The sequence below is a fragment of the Pelophylax lessonae genome (genome assembly GCF_965119305.1).
Source record: "Pelophylax lessonae genome assembly, chromosome: 12".
Taxonomy (NCBI): domain Eukaryota; kingdom Metazoa; phylum Chordata; class Amphibia; order Anura; family Ranidae; genus Pelophylax; species Pelophylax lessonae.
In genome coordinates, this window is record NC_138779.1 from 50,959,787 (window position 1) to 50,979,357 (window position 19,571).

Consider the following 19,571-nt stretch of genomic DNA (forward strand, 5'->3'; position numbering starts at 1 on the left):
TGCAATCTGAGACTCTGTGGCAGAAAGTGAGGGTAAATCTCTGTAACAGTGACAGCAATTTCCCCACAAAGCAAGTCATGATAAAATCTGCAACAGGGGCTCAGACAGAAAATCATGAAAATCCAAAAGGCATTCTAGGCTTCCATACTTTACTAAAGAACTGAAGGTACAAAGCTATAACCCATAGTGTATGAATAAGCTGTTTGTGCCTTGTACTGTACAATTAGGATTGTTTTTTTCTATCCTGTTGCTGTTGAAGAGTTCTTCTTACTTCCTGTCTGGTAAAACATTATCGCAACAGGAAGAGAAGAAACATCTTTCTAATGGAGCCCTGAATAGCAGTAAAAACTTGTTAGGAATTTTAACTCACTCTATCCTAAAAGAAAAAAAAAGTTGTGGCCTTACATACACTTTAAATCCAAGAGATTGAATTTCATCTTCTGGAAACCTGAATATACAGTATTCTCATGCAGTGGGTCTGCACCCACACTGCAGGGATTAGGTGCTTATTTAGGTCTAGAGGACTTTTAAAGTATATTTAGTTACCTGATCCTCAAATGTTGCTAGACTGGCTCCACAGCATCTTCTACCCTATGCTCCAGTGGTCTAAGGTCAAAGTCAAGACCAATGAAGGATCCATAGTATTGCATTGGATGTAATGATACTAAGGAACAGTCCTCAGCTAAAACGTGAGGAAGCTCCACCTTCCAGGGAAGCGGAGGATCAGGCAAGTAAAAGCGCCTTTACTCTACCTTAGGACTAAACAAGCAATTAACTCTCAAGTTACCTGGAGTTGAGCTTTAAGGTGAGAAGGTACACCATGCCAATAGTTGAGAGTCCAAATCATTTTACTTCATCATAGTATAAAAATAAAAAAAATAGCCAACATGTTTCAAGGGTCTTCAGAAACATCCTTTATCGGTTATGTTCTAACATGTTCTATTTATCAATCCTGTTGATGCCAAGATTCCACCAGTAACAGGATCGCTAGTCTGACATTGCCCTAGGCAGAGAGAACAGTAATGGAGGATACTACTATTTAACAGGGAGGGGAAAAAATACAGTTTATGACTCTGAGTACCGAAAATCAGAAGCCAGAACAAGGGTCCTCATTTATCAAAGTGTCGGATTGGCAAACCGACTGATTGTACAGGAACTTGACTCTCTTTCATGTTCTCAGCATTGGTTACAGAATTAAACTTTGTACAGCACAGAAAGTCTGTGTGTCAGATGTTTTGAAATATGAATTCTTCCTTTTTGAATAGTCAAAATAATTGTCTAAATTTTGCAGAACAATAGTATTAATAGCGGTGTTTCACTTATGAGTGAAGGCAATGGAATTGCTGGGTATTAAGCAGCAGCTACTTTTCGGGACATACTAATTGGATGGATGAAAGAGGGAACAGCTATCAGAAGACTTTGAAATGAGATTGTGAATAAAGATCTTGCTTGCTCTGAATTGCTTGCACAGAAAAGCAATTAAAAATGCTATTAACGGCTGCAAACTGCATCTGGAACGGAAGAACACACATTGGAAAATAATTAGAATTAACTCCATTTCTCCTGGGAAATACTGAGACCTCACACTGCGGTCTCCTTGAATGAGCTCCTCAGAATGTGATTTTTAGTGATTTTGCTTACATAAAAATTATGTCTGGTGTTAAATAACTTGCACTGTGAGATCAGAAGTATAGCAATCTGATATACAATTAGCTGGCTTCATAATGAGAGGAAAATATCTCCTGGCAATGTAAAAGAATAGGTAATGGAAGAGTAGCAGTGTCACACACCCATGTCTCACTGACAACTGGTGGTATTACAGTTGCCCATCTGTAACCTGCTTGCACAATCCCATTGGCCGTGAACAGCAACATGGATGTGACTTCTGCATCCTTTCCTATTCTCCACAGAAAAGGGAATAATTGGTACCCAGATCATGGAGATTTTCCAGTTAGTTAGAATGTGCTGTGTCCTGCACTTTCCAAAGTCAGAAGACACAGAAACCCTGATCCTGATCATCAGTAACATTAAAGAACCCCCCATGTTGTTTAACCTCAGGCAACGTGGGGGGTTCTTTACTGTTAGGGCTACAAGATTGTGGAATACTCTACCACAAGAGGTGGTTTCTGCGGGAACTATGGCTACTTTCAAAAGACTCTTAGACATACATCTCAAGAATCAGAACATTCTGGGTTATGCGAGATGATTACGGCCACATACACCTACACAGGTTGAACTAGATGGACTATTGTCTTTATTCAACCTCACCTACTATGTAACTATGTAATACTCAAAGAAGGCCATATATTACCTGTCCTAAACCCAAATGTTATATTTTTTAAGTATTCTGTGTAAACAATGGTCTTTGAAGTAACACTGGATCAAACTAACATTGAAAAACAATTGTGACATATCTCAGTTGGGTTTAACAACATGCTGAAAAGTCTTCCTTGCTTCATACAATATTAGAAGTGCTTTTAAATTGGGACTGGCCTTATCACACCAGTGAATTATTGAAAAAGCTGATGAAGTGCAGTGGTTACCTGTAGCTATCAATCATCTTTCATTGTTATGACTGCAAACTGAAATGTTATTGGTTAGTGGGGATTATTGTAATGCCCAATCACTAATCTCCGTCCTGCTCAAAGAAAAATGCAATGCCATTTAGAGAACTGTTTTGCTGTATCTTACTTTGTTACTCACTCCTTTTAGACATTTCCGGAATGCATCTACCAAACATGGGCAAGTCGAACGTTCCATTGCATATGCATTCTATATATAGCATTTAATCACTGTAAAATTGGTCAGTGACCTAATCTGGTATAGGTTTCTGCCAAAAGGAACTTCTTACCATTGCAGGTAATTCAACTTGGCTTAGTTTCTAAAGCTATGTCTAATTTATTGAGGTGATTTCTGTTGTTAGTAATTGTAAGTTGAAAGTTGCTCTGAGCTACCCAAATTATATCAGCTTCTTCTCCTTCCTCTCTATTCCCATTGGTGTCTTGCCTGTGTTTACACCTACCTACCCCACCTGAGAATGATTTTGAAGCTGAACTCCACAAAACCTAAAAATCCCACACTGCAAGGGTTAACTGCATGTTTATATCTGGGGGAATTGGAAATATTTATTCACCAGATACTCTGCTCCTGCAAGCTCCTCTGCACTGCTTAACTAATACCCACAGACTCTTCTCCCCCATGCTCGGGCAGTCTAAGGCCCTCTGATGTCATCAAGACTGATGCAGGGTCCATTGTCCGCAATGGACATAAGGACACTGAGGGACAGTACACAAACTGGAGAAAGGGGGAGCAGCATCTTCTAGGGTATGTAAGACTTTGGTTTCCTGGAGTTAGGTTTTAATGGTTTTCATCATAGTCTTCAGCATCATGAGAGGCAGATTATGGTTTTTGCATTCAGAAGAACTTTCTTTTCTTTGCATGTTCTTTGTCTTTTTAAAATTCAATAAAAAAAATATACAGTTGGAATCGAAAGTTTGGACACGCTAGGTAAACATTTGTAATAATGTGCATAAAGAAGCCAAGGAAAGATTGAAAAATCTCCAAAAGGCATCAAATTACAGATTAGACATTCTTATAATATGTCAACAAAAGTTAGATTTTATTTCCATCATTGACACTTTCAAAATTACAGAAAACAAAAAAAATGGCATTTGCAAAAGTTTGGGCACCCTGCAGAATTTATAGCATGAACTGCCCCCTTTGCAAGGCTGAGACCTGCCAGTGTCATAGATTGTTCTCAATCATCGTCTGGGAAGACCAGGTGATGTCAATCTCAAAGGTTTTAAATGCCCAGACTCATCTGACCTTGCCCCAACAATCCGCACCATGGGATCTTCTAAGCAGTTGTCTAGAAAACTGAAGCTGAAAATAGTTGACGCTCACAAAGCTGGAGAAGGCTATAAGAAGATAGCAAAGCGTTTTCAGATGTCAATATCCTCTGTTCGGAATGTAATTAAGAAATGGCAGTCATCAGGAACAGTGGAAGTTAAAGCAAGATCTGGAAGACCAAGAAAAATATCAGACAGAACAGCTCGCAGGATTGTGAGAAAAACAATTCAAAACCCACGTTTGACTGCACAATCCCTTCAGAAAGATCTGGCAGACACTGGAGTTGTGGTACACTATTCCACTATAAAGAGATACTTGTACAAATATGGTCTTCATGGAAGAGTCATCAGAAGAAAACCTCTTCTACGTCCTCACCACAAAAATCAGCGTTTGAACTTTGCAAATGAACATATAGACAAGCCTGATGCATTTTGGAAACAAGTTCTGTGGACTGATGAGGTTAAAATTTAACTTTTTGGCCGGAATGAGCAAAGGTACGTTTGGAGAAGAAGGGGCATAGAATTTAATGAAAAGAACCTCTGTCCAACTGTTAAGCATGGGGGTGGATCAATCATGCTTTGTGGTTGTATTGCAGCCAGTGGCACAGGACACATCTCACGAGTAGAAGGAAAAATGGATTCAATAAAATTTCAGCAAATTTTGAATGGTAACTTGATGCCATCTGTGAAAAAGCTGAAGTTAAAGAGAGGATGGCTTCTACAAATGGATAATGATCCTAAACACACCTCGAAATCCATGGGGGATTACATCAAGAGGCGTGAACTGAAGGTTTTGCCATGGCCTTCACAATCTCCTCACCTCAACATAATTGAAAATCTGTGGATAGACCTTAAAAGAGCAGTGCGTGACAGACAGCCCAGAAATCTCAAAGAACTGGAAGACTTTTGTAAGGAAGAATGGACAAAGATACCTCAAACAAGAATTGAAAGACTCTTGGCTGGCTACAAAAAGCGTTTACAAGCTGTGATACTTGCCAAAGGGGGCAGTACAATATATTAACTCTGCAGGGTGCCCAAACTTTTGCAGACGCCATTTTTTTTGTTTTCTGTTATTTTGAAAGTGTAAATGATGGAAATAAAATCTAACTTTTGTTGACATATTATAAGAATGTCTAATCTGTAATTTGATGCCTCTAGGAGATTTTTCCATCTTTCCTTGGCTTCTTTATGCACATTAATAAAAATTTTTACCTGGCGTGCCCAAACTTTCGATCACCACTGTAGTCATGTGCGAGCAAAATGTAGTTTTTTTTTTTTTTTTTCCTAGTATCTGATTGGGGATCCTTTAGGGAAGCTTTACCACGTTTACTAAGCTCTGGGAAAAATGGGTGCAACTGTACTGGCAAAGTGCGCAGTCTATTTGCATCAATATCAACCCCAATGTGTGCCTCTTTTTAGCTAGATTCCACTTATAACTGAAATATCCATTTTTGGCAGACAAATATGTAAAAATGCACATCCTGTTATCAAAACTGTTGCAAATCTTCATCCCTGAACCTAAAGTATAAACAGATACCTGCATGTTCTTTACACTTTCAGATCCACCGCTGGTCAATCTGACAGTCGAACCGCAGCAAGTCCTGGAGGATAACGTGGTGAAGTTTCACTGTGCAGCCAAGGCCAACCCGGCAGTTACCCAGTACCGGTAAGAGCAGTCCCCTTTTCTGATAAATATGGGAATATGATCCAATCAACAGGCACAGAACAGATCTAATGTTTTATGATGCCCTGGGGAAGGTTTTAGAACAGAGCCCTTTTCAGGGAAACAGTTTATTACAGCCATGCTGCCTGTAACCACTGCCTATATAAACACCGCCTCACCCACCGCAAGCTTATGGTAGTAGATATACAGTGGGTACGGAAAGTATTCAGACCCCCTTAAATTTTTCACTCTTTGTTATATTGCAGCCATTTGCTAAAATCATTTAAGTTCATTCTTCTTCCTCATGAATGTACACATAGCACCCCATACTGACAGAAAAACACAGAATTGTTGACATTGTTGCAGATTTATTAAAAAAGAAAAACTGAAATATCACATGGTCCTAAGTATTCAGACCCTTTGCTCAGTATTTAGTAGAAGCCCCCTTTTGATCTAATACAGCCAGGAGTCTTTTTGGTAAAGATGCAAAGTCTTTCACACCTGGATTTGGGGATCCTCTGCCATTCCTCCTTGCAGATCCTCTCCAGTTCTGTCAGGTTGGATGGTAAACGTTGGTGGACAGCCATTTTTAGGTCTCTCCAGAGATGCTCAATTGGGTTTAAGTCAGGGCTCTGGCTGGGCCATTCAAGAACAGTCACGAAGTTGTTGTGAAGCCACTCCTTCGTTATTTTAGCTGTGTGCTTAGGTTCATTGTCTTGTTGGAAGGTAAACCTTCGGCCCAGTCTGAGGTCCAGAGCACTCTGGAGAAGGTTTTTGTCCAGGATATCCCTGTACTTGGCCGCATTCATCTTTCCATCGATTGCAACCAGTCGTCCTGTCCCTGCAGCTGAAAAACACCCCCACAGCATGATGCTGCCACCACCATGCTTCACTGTTGGGACTGTATTGGACAGGTGATGAGCAGTGCCTGGTTTTCTCCACACATACTACTTAGAATTAAGGCCAAAAAGTTCTATTTTGGTCTCATCAGACCAGAGAATCTTATTTCTCACCATCTTGGAGTCCTTCAGGTGTTTTTTTAGATAAACTCCATGCGGGCTTTCATGTGTCTTACACTGAGGAGAGGCTTCCGTCGGACCACTCTGCCATAAAGCCCCGACTGGTGGAGGGCTGCAGTGATGGTTGACTTTCTACAACTTTCTCCCATCTCCTGATTGCATCTCTGGAGCTCAGCCACAGTGATCTTTGGGTTCTTCTTTACCTCTCTCACCAAGGCGCTTCTCCCCCGATAGCTCAGTTTGGCCGGACGGCCAGCTCTAGGAAGGGTTCTGGTCGTCCCAAACGTCTTCCATTTGAGGATTATGGAGGCCACTGTGCTCTTAGGAACCTTAAGTGCAGCAGAAATATTTTTTTAACCTTGGCCAGATCTGTGCCTTGCCACAATTCTGTCTCTGAGCTCTTCAGGCAGTTCCTTTGACCTCATGATTCTCATTTGCTCTGACATGCATTGTGATCTGGAAGGTCTTGTATAGACAGGTGTGTGGCTTTCCTAATCAAGTCCAATCAGTATAATCAAACACAGCTGGACTCAAATGAAGGTGTAGAACCATCTCAAGGATGATCAGAAGAAATGGAAGAAATATATGAGTGTCACAGCAAAGGGTCTGAATACTTAGGACCATGTGATATTTCAGTTTTTCTTTTTTAATAAATCTGCAACAATGTCAACAATTCTGTGTTTCTCCATCAATATGGGGAGCTGTGTGTACATTCATGAGGAAGAAGAATGAACTTAAATGATTTTAGCAAATGGCTGCAATATAACAAAGAGTGAAAAATTTAAGGGGGTCTGAATACTTTCCGTACCCACTGTAAATGCTAAATGGAGTTAATCTATGGTCTAAAGGCACAGCTTATCATAAAAATAAGTCCACTTTTTGCATACCAACCTGTTTTCACCTTTTCTAAACCTCTTTCGTATCTGGCGCTGCTGATTTCCTCCAGGCACTTCCTGTCTACATGCACTTGGTCCAGTATCAGCTGCACATTTTAACTCTGAGCTGTCTTCCTAATCATGACAAAGATGAAACAAGCCGACAAAATGTGTGATGGCATGGCCACTTGTAGTCTCCACTAGGGCAGCACATGATAGGGGCACAATTGTGACAGAGAAACAGAGCGTTGACAACCTATAACAGTCTGAACAGGGACCTTTACAGTAGGTTCACCTGGGAATATTTTATTGAACGCTACATTAAGTCACAAAATGTATACCCCAAGTGGTGGGTATGAAGTATGAGTGGACAGTGAGCTCAGTGCCCACAACAATCAGGTTGTTTAGTAACTAGGGATTTTATATAATATATATATATATAAGTATCTCACAAAAGTACATTTTGGCATTCATGGTTCCCTCAATGAACTGTAGCTCTCTAGTGATGGCATTACTGATGCAGCCCCAGACCATGACACTCTCACTATCGTGCTTGACTGTAGGCAAGACACACTTGTCTTTGTACTCCTTTCCTGGTTGCTGCCACACACGCTTGACACAATCTGAACCAAATACGTTTATCTTGGTCTTATCAGACCACAGGACATGGTTACAGTAATCCATGTCCTTACTCTGCTTGTCCTCAGCAAATGGTTAGCTGGCTTTCTTGTGCATCATCTTTAGAAGAAGCTTCCTTCTGGGACGACAGCCATGCAGACCAATTTGATCCAGTCTGTGGCAAATGGTCTAAGCACTGACAGGCTGACCTCCCACCCTTTCAACCTCTGCAACAATGCTGGCACCACTCATATGTCTATTTCCCAAACACAACCTCTGGATATGAGGCTGTGTGGAACCTGTCCTGTTAAACTGCTCTATGGTCTTGGCCACCATGCTGCAGCTCAGTTTCAGGGTCTTGACAATCTTCTTATAGTCTAGACCATCAATATAGAGCAACAATTCTTTTTTTCAGATCCTCAGAGAGTTTTCTGCCATGAGGTGCCGTTTGGAAACTTCCAGTGACCAGTATGAGAGAGTGAGAGCGATAACACCAAATTTAACACACCTGCTACCCATTCACACCTGAGACCTTGTAACACTAACGAGTCACATGACACTGAGGAGGGAAAATGGCTCATTGGGCCCAATGTGGACATTTTCATTTAGGAGTGTACTCACATTTATTGCCAGTGGTTTAGACATTGTTGGCTGTGTGTTGACTTATTTTGAGGGGACAGCAAATTTACACTGTTATACAAGCTGTACACTCACTACTTTACATTGTAGCAAAGTGTCATTCCTTCAGTGTTGTCACATGAAAAGATATAATAAAATATTTACAAAAACGTGAGTGGTGTACTCACTTTTGTGAGATACTGTATATAAATATATATATATATATATATATATATATATATATATATATATACTGTAGCTCCCAACTGTCCCTTATTTCGAGGGATTGTCCCTGATTTGGAACAAATCTGACTCTCTCTTTCCTTCTCATTTGTCCCTCATTTCGTCTATAACATGCACTATTTATCTATCGAAAAGTGTTTCCCAGTGCTAAACCTTTCATCCAATTTCTGAATTGCTACATTTGTACTTTTTAAAAGCCAGTATAAAGGAATAGTAGTGGTTAAAAAAAAAAGAAAAAGAACTTGTGGGTTTACCCAATAGTTTTTTGTACAATTCTCCTTGAGAGTGTGGCAGGGGGTGTGTCTAATGTCTACATACATTTGCTAAGAGGTGTCCCTCATTCTCAGGTTGGGAGGTATGTATGGGTGTGTGTGTGTGTGTGTATATATATATATATATATATAAAATATATATGTATATACAGTATATATACACAGTATACACACATATGCATAACACTCATATAACCACAAATGAATGATGAAATGTTATTGACTGTCTGGTTGCATTTTAATACACTCCACCATTGCTGTACAGTTTATTTCCTTCAAAGCCCCTAAGGCAAAAGAACAGCAGAAAAAAGCCTAATTTTAAAGGAAAATTGCAGAAATTCTTGCCGGTTCCATACTCCGCTCTGCATTGAAAGGTACAATGCAAGCTGTAATTAAGCCAGCAGAGCCTGCTAGTACTATATGAAATATGCAAGGCTTCTGTGTTTCGCCACCCCCCCCCCCCCACAAGAAGAAACAGTGTGTAAAAAAAGAGTAATATTCAGAAGAAGGAATCTACTGAATGCTTGTGAGGAGACCTGTGTGCGCCTACTCTTACACATCTAATGATTATTTTCATGTACGAACATTGCTCGTTTTTCATCTCCAAGATACAAAAAGGCCTTAAAATTGCAGCCACTTCATCCTAAAGAGCCAATGCTGCTCTAGGTTGCTCGCACTGTACCCATGATGTATCTGTGCCATTAAATCCTTTCTATAAATAGATTGCTCGCATTAGCGAGTATCGTGGCAGGTATGGATAATGACAATACTCAGCAATATCGTCTGCTTTATACACATTAACCTATTTTATAATATCACAGCAGGGGGATGCATGTACAAGGGACTAAACTGTGGTCTTAAAGGCAAGACAGGAAAATGCTTTGGAGGTAGGGTCAGAAAATCTGATAATAAAAATGGTAAAGGGGCCCATATGCTCATTCACGGTAAAGAGACACAGTAAAGAACAGATAACTGTACTTTCATATACCAGTAGTTATACTTTGATGCACCCCAAATTCTCATATTTACCTGCCCAGACTCCAAAAAGATCCCCACTGACTTGCTTATAGAAAAATCGTATTCGTTGCATTGGAGAGGCCATCTATTATGCATTCCAATGATGGTTGTCATTTTCTATAGAAATTAACTGAATATTTCTGCACATGTGCAAAAGAATCTGTTTAGCCAGGAGATTCTGCATGATAGTCATGCACACAAAGGAACTTTCATAAGCAAACGTAGGTGAGTATATACAACTTTGGTGGTGGAGTTGGTGGGTGTATCATTCAAAGAGTAAAGAAAAGTTCAGCTATTCTTACACCAAATTAACTGCAATAGTTTTAGGTAATATCAGATGATTTCAAATAAAAGGGAAGTTCAGGAGCAGCGTATTTCCTGCTCCATGGAGTGCCATTTTGGATAATATAATCTGAGAGGTAGAGGGAAGCTAGGAGCAGAGTATTTTCACCCTTTGAAAGGTGTCACATTGGATGGTGAATACAGAAAGGTAGAGAAAAGAATGTTTTTACCCCATGTGGGGGTTACATTGGATGGTAAAATCAGAAAGGCAGAGAGAAAATCAGTAGCAGAGTATTTTCCACCTTATGAAGAGGTCACATTGGACAGTGTCATCAGAAAGGTAGAGAGAAGGCCAGGAGCAAGGTATTTCCACCCTAGGGAAGGGTCATGTTGGATGGTGTAAGCAGAAATGTAGAGAGACGGTCAGGAGCAGAGCATTTTACACACTATAGAGGGGTCATACTGCATACTTGCCAACATCTCCCAGGACATTGTCATCCTGCCAAACACATAGCATGTCCTCCCAATAGCTGGTTCCACCTAAATTATGCCCACTTTCTGGGCGGTTTTGTTTGTAATTATGCGGGAACTGCCCACTCTCAGTTGCAATCCCCTCAATGATTGAGCGTGCCTAATAACTCAAATAAGGGTGATGCTGTGATCCTGGGATGCAGCCCAGCATACAGCATCATTGAGACAAAGTGCATAAATGTGGTACTGTCATGGAAAATTCGGGACAGTTGGCATCTAATTTAGAAAGGTAGGGGGGATTTTTCACCCTTTGCATGGGTCACTTGGGCGGTCTAATCAGAAAAATATAAAGAAAGTCAAAAATTTAGTTTAAACCCTATGCAAGGGTCCCTTGGTGTAATCAAAAAGCTAGAGAGAAGGCCAGGAGCACAATATTTTGCACCCTAAAGAAAGCTCACATTCGGTGGTGTATTTAAAAAGTTAGAGATATGGTCAGGAGGAGAGTATTTTCCATCCTATGAAGAAGTCACGTTGCGTGGTATATTTAGAAAGGTAGACAGAGATTGGAGCAGAGCAGTTTCCACGCTATGCAGAGGTCATGTTGGGTTATGTATTGAAAAAGGTAAAGAGAAGGCCAGGAGCAGAGTATTTTACACTCAACATAGGGGTCACTTAGAGGGTGTAATCAGAAAAGTAGAGAGAAGGTCAGCAGCAGATTATTTCCACCCTATGCAGGGGTCACTTGGATGGTGTAATCAGAAAAGTAGAGAGAAGATCAAGAGAAAAGTATTTACCTCCTAATGGAGAGTCATATTGGACAGTGAAGTCAGGGAAGTTCTAAAAACTAAAGCACAGATTTTGAATTGGTGGTTACACAGGCACAGTGTGGCACTTAAGTGACAGGTACACTTTATTTCTGAAGTAACCACATAACTCTCTGTAGTATTTCCCTCTCATTATATGCAGAAAATGTAAGTAGGTGGCTTCGTAAGACAGACAGCTGTAGTCATTAAAGTGCAGTATTTTATCTCAGCAGAGCAGTATTGGCTTCTTAAATATACACATCTTAGGGTTGTTTACACGTGTGTGACAGTAATGTGGGGAAACAGATGTGTGCAGCTCATGGATCATGACTTATATTACTCATATGATCAAAGTGAAAGGGCCCAGCTGTATGAGCTCAACACACAGTCTCTTGTAAAGGTTAATTATTATGGCAAAATTGCAGCAGAAAAGAAAAGCTTCTCTCTGCAGAGAGAGATAAAAGGAATCAAAGCATTGCTACTTTATAAACTGGAGAGACAGAGGGTTACATACAACTAAATGGAGGCACAATATGTACAAGTGTTCACTGTCAGTATGAACAAGGAACTTGGATCCTTATTTATAATAGCTAGTGATAAAGGAAGTGGAAGTGCTCTTGTCTGAAGGCTTTTTCCAGAAGCCCAGCAGTGAAAGCACTGGGGTCCTAGCTTCAGTTACCATTGGATTAGTACTTTGGAAGGCTCTGATATTTTGTTGATTTGTGAAAGGATGGGCATATGGGAGGGAATATTTTTTTTGACCAGCCTAGGACCAGGTAAGACAGATGTAAACAGTAACAGCTCTGGGAATATGAGATGAAGCCAAAGCACCCACACAGACAAAAGGAACAAACTTAATTTAAGGTTTCATTTACAGGGGCATATGTGTATTTTCTGCTTGGAATACAGGTTCTTACTGGCAGAGCTAGCAGAAGATCCACCATAACATATGCACCTGGATTTCTAATGTGTAGGCAAGTTTGGACATGTACAGCATTAGGATGCATACAATTCTTCTAATTACTTTACATATGTATGCGTATAAGTGTTTATACACATAAAATCTGCAGATATCATGGCCCTGCATGCAGCTGTGTCCTACTTTTTTTGTATGCCGCTAAACACGTTATATGTTTTTGCTTGTAGACGCAGTTTTATGTATTTATTCTAACAGTGCTGCGTTTAGATGTGTACAAAACTTTATTCTGTATGCATCTAAATGCAGTATTTTGGATGCCCATGTGAATGAGCCTTTATGGTCTCCTTGAGTCTCTGTCATGAAACATATGCAGCTTAACCCCTTGGCTCCGGCTCCTTCTGGCCCTTTAAGGGGTTTGGAATGGCGTGAGATGGGGCATGACTTGTGACTATGTGACTGCCATGATTGGCTGTCACATGATTCTGATCGCTGCTTTCCGTGAGGGTTCACACTCTCAGCACAGCTCTATGGGCCCTATAGCACGCAAATATTCGGCAGCTCAGGGCATGTCCCGGACGCCGAGAGGCCACATACGTGTGTGCGCTCTGCGCCATGGTGTTTCTGAAGGCTGAAGGTTTTTCCCTTATATATTGAATGCATGGAGGTAAGAAACCTTCTGTGTGCACTGCCCCCCCCCCCACCCCCCAATCCTTACCTAAGCAACCTCTGATCCATTGATGTTCACGATAGCCTTGGCTGTCCCCAGGCTCTCCTCCTCATTGGCTGAGACAGCAGTAGGAGCTCATTGGCTACCGCTGCTGTCAATCACAGCCAGTGAGCAAATAAGGAGAGAGTGGGGGGCAGGTGCCAAGCCGCAGCTCTATGTGTCTTATTGACGCATAGAACAGTGTCTCGGAAGCGAGCATGCATCGGTGCGCCCAGACTAGTTTTTTTTTCAGTCAGGGGCTGGTGGATCCGCTACCTCGGGACAGCCGGCCGCTAAGAAGAAGGGGTAATGCTGGAAGTTCGACGAGGGCCTGTAAATTCAGAATGTCCTGCCGGGTCAAACAGGAGTGTTCCGGTTGTGGGTGGGGGGAGCTCTCGTTGCTTCAACAAAGGCAGAGGATGTTCGGGTGAGTCTACAGAAAAAAGGGAAGATGCCGGTGATGGTGGGAAGGATGCGTCCTTCCTAGATGGATATCCTGAGGGGAAGGCGTCACAGCTTCTTGAGGGCTTTTTTATTTCCTGTCAGCTGAGTTCTGTTTCCCCTCTCACTGACAACTTGCATCTGGAAGTTGATTCAGCCAAGCTGCGAAGAAAGTTGAATTAGGACGTGTGGTTGGCAACTTTTGCTACTCCTCCACTACCTAGTTTGGTTGTGTCACCTCTGGGTGTGGTTCCTAAAAAGGAACCTAACATATTTTGCCTAATTCACCACTTGCTGGAAATATTTAAACAACCCTCATCGCATATACGTGTAAACAATTGTGATGTGTTCAAATAATATTGAAAGTGCTATGTACAATAAATAAATAAATATCCGTAATATTAAACCAATACATAACATCAAATGGCTTAAAAATTGTAAATAGATATAGTACTCAAATATATTGTGCAAATATTAGTGAGAATAAATAAATAAATACACTGTGGTGTTTGGTTAAAGGTGCATGTGACCCATATGGGTTAATTCAAGTCCATATACAGTGAATGTAGTGATGAAAAGTTCAAAATAATTTTCTTTGTGCAGGTATGCTCATCCAATATACTCAAAGTGCAGGTGCTCAGTGTGGATCCAATTCAATCCTCCTTTGTGACATATATGTGGCACAGGTATCTCTCCACCGTGGTAAGGGTAAATTGGGTGACTTACCAGAAATAGTGGGTCTCATATGTCTTATAGCATTAAGACCACTTGCGCTTGTGTAGCCCCCAGGGCCAAGATTGGTTCCCCCGTGGCTCTCTGGTAGTAGGGTGGTATAGGATTCCTCCTCTCCTCTCACCTCTTAGGGTATGGGCCAGGGTACAAAAAGAGAAAAATGCTCCGTATAGTGAAGTATTGTTGAGGCTTTTATTCCCAATCCGTGGGTAGAAAATGGCATATAAAACAATGCAGAGCGGTAAACGTGACAGGCTGTATGTCCTAGACAAGCTAGCTGCAGAGTGGCAAGTGGAGGTTTTGGCTTGCGTTCCACCTGATATAACAGTGTCACGCTGTGCGTTCCGACTAACGCGTTTCGTCACTTCCTGTGACGTCATCAGAGATCTCTGAGGAATGTAGTGTATAATAGTAGTGGTAGTATTAATGAATTATTACTATAATGCGAGTTATTCTTGAAACGACCCAGTTCTCCCATTTATTGAGACTTCACAAAAGTCAACAGAGGTACATACAAGATGGATGACAGGACATTTCTTTCATCTTCAGAGAACCCAGGTTTTCCTGTCATACCTTAGCCAAAACAACCCATTTCTAATATACCTTTTTTTTCTCTTTTCATGACCAGGATAAGCAATTTGATTGGCCAGTTTTATTAGGCCTTTGATCTGCTTTTGTCGGTCTGGGTGGATAATGCCCCTTTGGCTATGGACAACTGCAGTCATAAAACCCTTCAGGAAATTTCCTAATTTGCATTCTTTGACTACTAATTAGGTTGGCTCTTCAAAGGCTGAGGTGGTCTTTTATTAAAATTATCTGCCCCTTTGATATGTAAAGGTCAACCTGGTTTGGTCAGTCTCTTTTCTGGTCAACAAGTCCCCTTTGAAATGCCTAATTAGATAAAAATGTATTTCTAAATACCAATGTGGCCTTACCTTACTTACTTTTTGATGTGTTAAATAGACTTGTCACTGGCCTGTCCCATATGCCTGAGTATGTGAACCCATCACACACTATATGTATGCACATACTGTATTATAATATATACAATATATACATATATATATATATATATATATCTAAATGTATAGATGCCCATAAAATTTACTACAGGATGGTCTTCAGAGGGCTTTGTGGGTGTGGAGGAACACGCAAACATAGGGGGTCATGTTTGCACGTTTGTGGCGGAGTAAGTACAAGGTCCTGCTTTGGGTTTTTTAAAGTATAAAGACTATGCATATTGTTAGGGACCCGTCCTGGGTACAGCTCCCATTATGGTCGGTAGTACCTGCGTGTAGTTGTTTGTCTCCGAGTCTGTGTTTGTTGCACCTGGCGGCCTAAAGATTTTCAATGGTCAGCCAGGTACTAGTAATTGATGCCCTCAAGGACCTTGTGACTCCTATTTTTGGCAGAATGTTCTGGATGTTCATATGTTGCATATGTTCTATGTTGATATGTTTATAAGTTATTTATAATTGATTATAAAAAGGGTACTATGGCCTTTATACTCCATCCTGAGTCTTGTGTGGTTAATTTTGAAGAAAGGTTAGTGGAGGAGTGGTGGTCAAGCAGTTGGGAGGACAAAGCATCTTTTATACCCTAGTCAAGATAGGCCAAGGGTTAAAAGAAGAAAGCATGGACGAAGGGCTGGCATGACAGGGTTAAAAGGAGTTGGCATGAGGAAAGGGCTTCTGATCAGTGGGAAGCATTCTTATAAAAGTGTTCACATGATTGGTGGGGTCTGACTGAAGAAGGTGGGGCTGCATTAAGGGGATCTGTAGGAGGGTCGTGGAAGTCATCAGTCGGAGGAGAGAGTTCTTGGGACAAAGAGCCTCCCTCCCACCCGAATTAACTTCCATTGTGAGTGGTAAAATTTGAAGATTTTGTAGTGGCAGCCAGCAGGGTACGAGGTCCTACTATGTTTTGTTTTTTTTTAGCATAAAGAATATGTACATTGGTAGAGAGCCGTCCTGAGTATAGCTCCCATTATTATGGTTAGAAGTACCTGTGCGTGGTTGTTTGTCTCAGAGTTGGTGTTTTTTGTGGCTTGAGGTCACGCAGTTATGAGTAGTTGATGCCCACAAGGACCTTGTGACTCCTATGGTGGGGTACAAGGTCCTGCTATAGGTTTTTTAGATTAAAAGAAATGTACATTGGTAGGGACCTGTCCTGGGCATAGCTCCCATTATTATGGTTGGTGGTACCTGCGTGTAGTTGTTTGTCTCTGAGTTGGTGTTTGTTGCAGCTGGAGGCCTAAAGATTTTTAATGGTCACGCAGGAGTAGTTGATGCCCACAAGGACCTTGTGACTCCTATTTTTGGCAGAATGTACTAAATGTCCATATCTTGCATATGTTATATGTTGATATGTTTATAAGTTATTAAAAATTGTGTAATAAAAGGCTGCTATGGCCATTGTACTCCATCCTGAGTCTTGTATGGATTTTCTTGAAAAAAGGTTAGTGGAAGAGTAGTAGTCAAGCAGTTGGGAGAGCAAAGCATCTTTTATACCCTAATCATGTTTTCTAGCAGGTTGGGAAATCTGTAAATTGGATGCATTTACAATTTCATTTTAAAACAATATACTGCTTGTTTACCAAAACTAGGGCGCACCTCATCACCTATTCACAAAGTCCATGCCCAAAAAAGACTTTCTATATGTCTTTCCATGAGGAAGATGACTTCATATGCAGAAGGGATTAGAAGGTAATGTAGGAGGGTGATTGTTCCCTTCTCAAAGTGTGTGTATACTTTGCTTGGTAAATGCGTTGTAGTTGTGTTCACTACAATCATTTACATGAGTAGAAAAATCTTTTTTCTTTTTTTTTTCTAGCACATGATTTGGTATTTAAAGTGAACATAGCTTTACTAGTTTATTTACTAAGCTAAGTGACCATTTAATTTGGTCATTAAACAATCCCTGCTCCTTTGGAAAATGCCCCACTGTATAGGAAGGATCAGACTTTATACATGTGGTACAAAGATATGGATTTTTTTACCTAGGCGGTGGAAATGAAAAGCCTCCAGAGACCTGACTCCAAGAGGAGCAGCCTTAAAAGAGGCTTTAAAAGACAAAGTTCAAATGGGGATTGTCTTAGATCTAGCAGAAGCGACAAAAGCAGGTTCTATTGGTTTGCTGACATTTTTGCAGGGACACAAAACAGTGTAGACAATCTGTTTGTTTGAAGACCACAACAAAAAAAACGAAGGCTTCCAAAGCACCACTATGGGTTTCAAACTGCCAAATGTTTAAAAATAAATTTTAATAAAGATAAAATTACTCACTCCAACTTCCCATGGGAACCAATATTGTTAGGCAGAAGACACGCATACCTCTACCACACTGCTCATCATATGTACTTAAAAAAAGAAAAATAAGAACACTAATAATAACAATTTGTTGCTAGGGGGCATCATATGTTGCTAAGGGGTCAATTGTTGCTGGCAGGGATCTACTGTTGAGGGAGAGGTATATTGTTGCTTGCTGCTGGAAGATCTGTTGTTGCTGCTGGGGGATGGGTCTATTGTTGCTGAGGTGGTATTTTGTAACAGGGGGCTCATTGTTGCTGGGGTTATAATGTTGTGGGAGGGATCTATTGTTTTGGAGTCAGTGCAATAATATCCAAATATATATATAGTCCATGCAATATTATGCAAATCTCACATTGAGGAAATTCAGATATTCATCACACGCCTGTGTGTATATTAGCAGAAAAGACCATACACCTCAAATCCACCCCCAACATGATCAAGTGAGACTGTCTCCCTTATGAAAATGCACTCACTGGATGAATATGCCTCTCATTCTCATGAGAAGACAAAAGCATTTAATCAGTCTCCACTTGGAAACATCACATCTCAGTTCAGCAGAGTTCATCTCATCGCATGTGTGTAGGAGACAGAAAGAAGAGGCTTCCATTAGTACATTATTCCCACTAAATATTGTTTATTTAAAAAGTAATTCACTCACATTTAGAGCCGGTTCACACTGCTGCGACCTCTAAGTTGCCTCATAAGGGGCGACTTGTTAGCGCGACTTGTTAGCGCGACTTTGCGCGTATTCAGTACGACTTGTATGATGGACGACTTTGTACGACTTTGTATTTGACCAATCAGAATATGATGGTTCTGGGTCATGCTCAATCACACAAAAAAAAGTTCTTAAAAATTGTCGTTTTAAGGCATTTATCGGGCATTTTTTGGGCGTCTTTGGAGGCAGGCATGAAAAAAAAGCCCCAAAAAAAGCTCGATAAATGCCAGCAAAAAAAAACGCCCAGGTGGAGAGGAGCCACTACCCTGCTCTATTAATAATTATAAGAAAAATTATCTTTTTTTTCTGGTTCTGGACATGGTACAGAGATGAAACTTCACAGGTACACTTTTTAGACCCCCCCAGACACTAAATCCAAAAAATGTCATGCCTGCCTCCAAAAATGCCCGATAAATGCCTTCAAGAAAAACGCCCAGGTGGAGAGAAGCCATATGCCTGTGCTACTAAAAATTATAAGAAAAATTATCTTTTTTTTCTGGTTCCGGACATGCTACAGAGATGAAACTTCACAGGTACACTTTTTAGACCCCCCAGACACTAAATCCCAAAAAAGTCATGCCTGCCTCCAAAAATGCCCAATAAATGCCTGCAAGAAAACCGCCCAGGTGGAGAGAAGCCATATGCCTGTGCTACTAAAATTATAAGAAAAATTATCTTTTTTCTGGTTCTGGACATGCTACAGAGATGAAACTTCACAGGTTCACTTTTTAGACCCCCCAGACACTAAATCCAAAAAAAGTCATGCCTGCCTCCAAAAATGCCCGATAAATTCCTGCAAGAATAACACCCAGGTGGAGAGAAGCCATATGCCTGTGCTACAAAAAATTATAAGAAAAATTATCTTTTTTTCTTGTTCAGGACCATTTTAATGGAAATTCAGATCACAAGTCAGATCACAAGTCGCTTCAAATAAGATAAGGAGGCGACTCCCATTGAAGTCTATGGGACAAGTCGGATACAAGTCGCCTCAAAGTAGTACAGGACCCTTTTCAGA

General features: G+C 40.8%; 1 protein-coding gene across 4 annotated transcripts in view; it reads left to right on the plus strand.

The window, feature by feature from the left end:
* KIRREL3 (kirre like nephrin family adhesion molecule 3) overlaps positions 1–19,571 on the plus strand; it is a 1,274,477-nt gene that overhangs the window by 1,017,923 nt on the left and 236,983 nt on the right. For all 4 annotated transcript variants that reach the window (XM_082273094.1, XM_082273096.1, XM_082273097.1 and 1 more), the window contains one exon: positions 5,409–5,514. In XM_082273094.1, the coding sequence (XP_082129220.1) occupies positions 5,409–5,514 (106 nt within the window). The remainder of the gene's footprint in view (positions 1–5,408; positions 5,515–19,571) is intronic.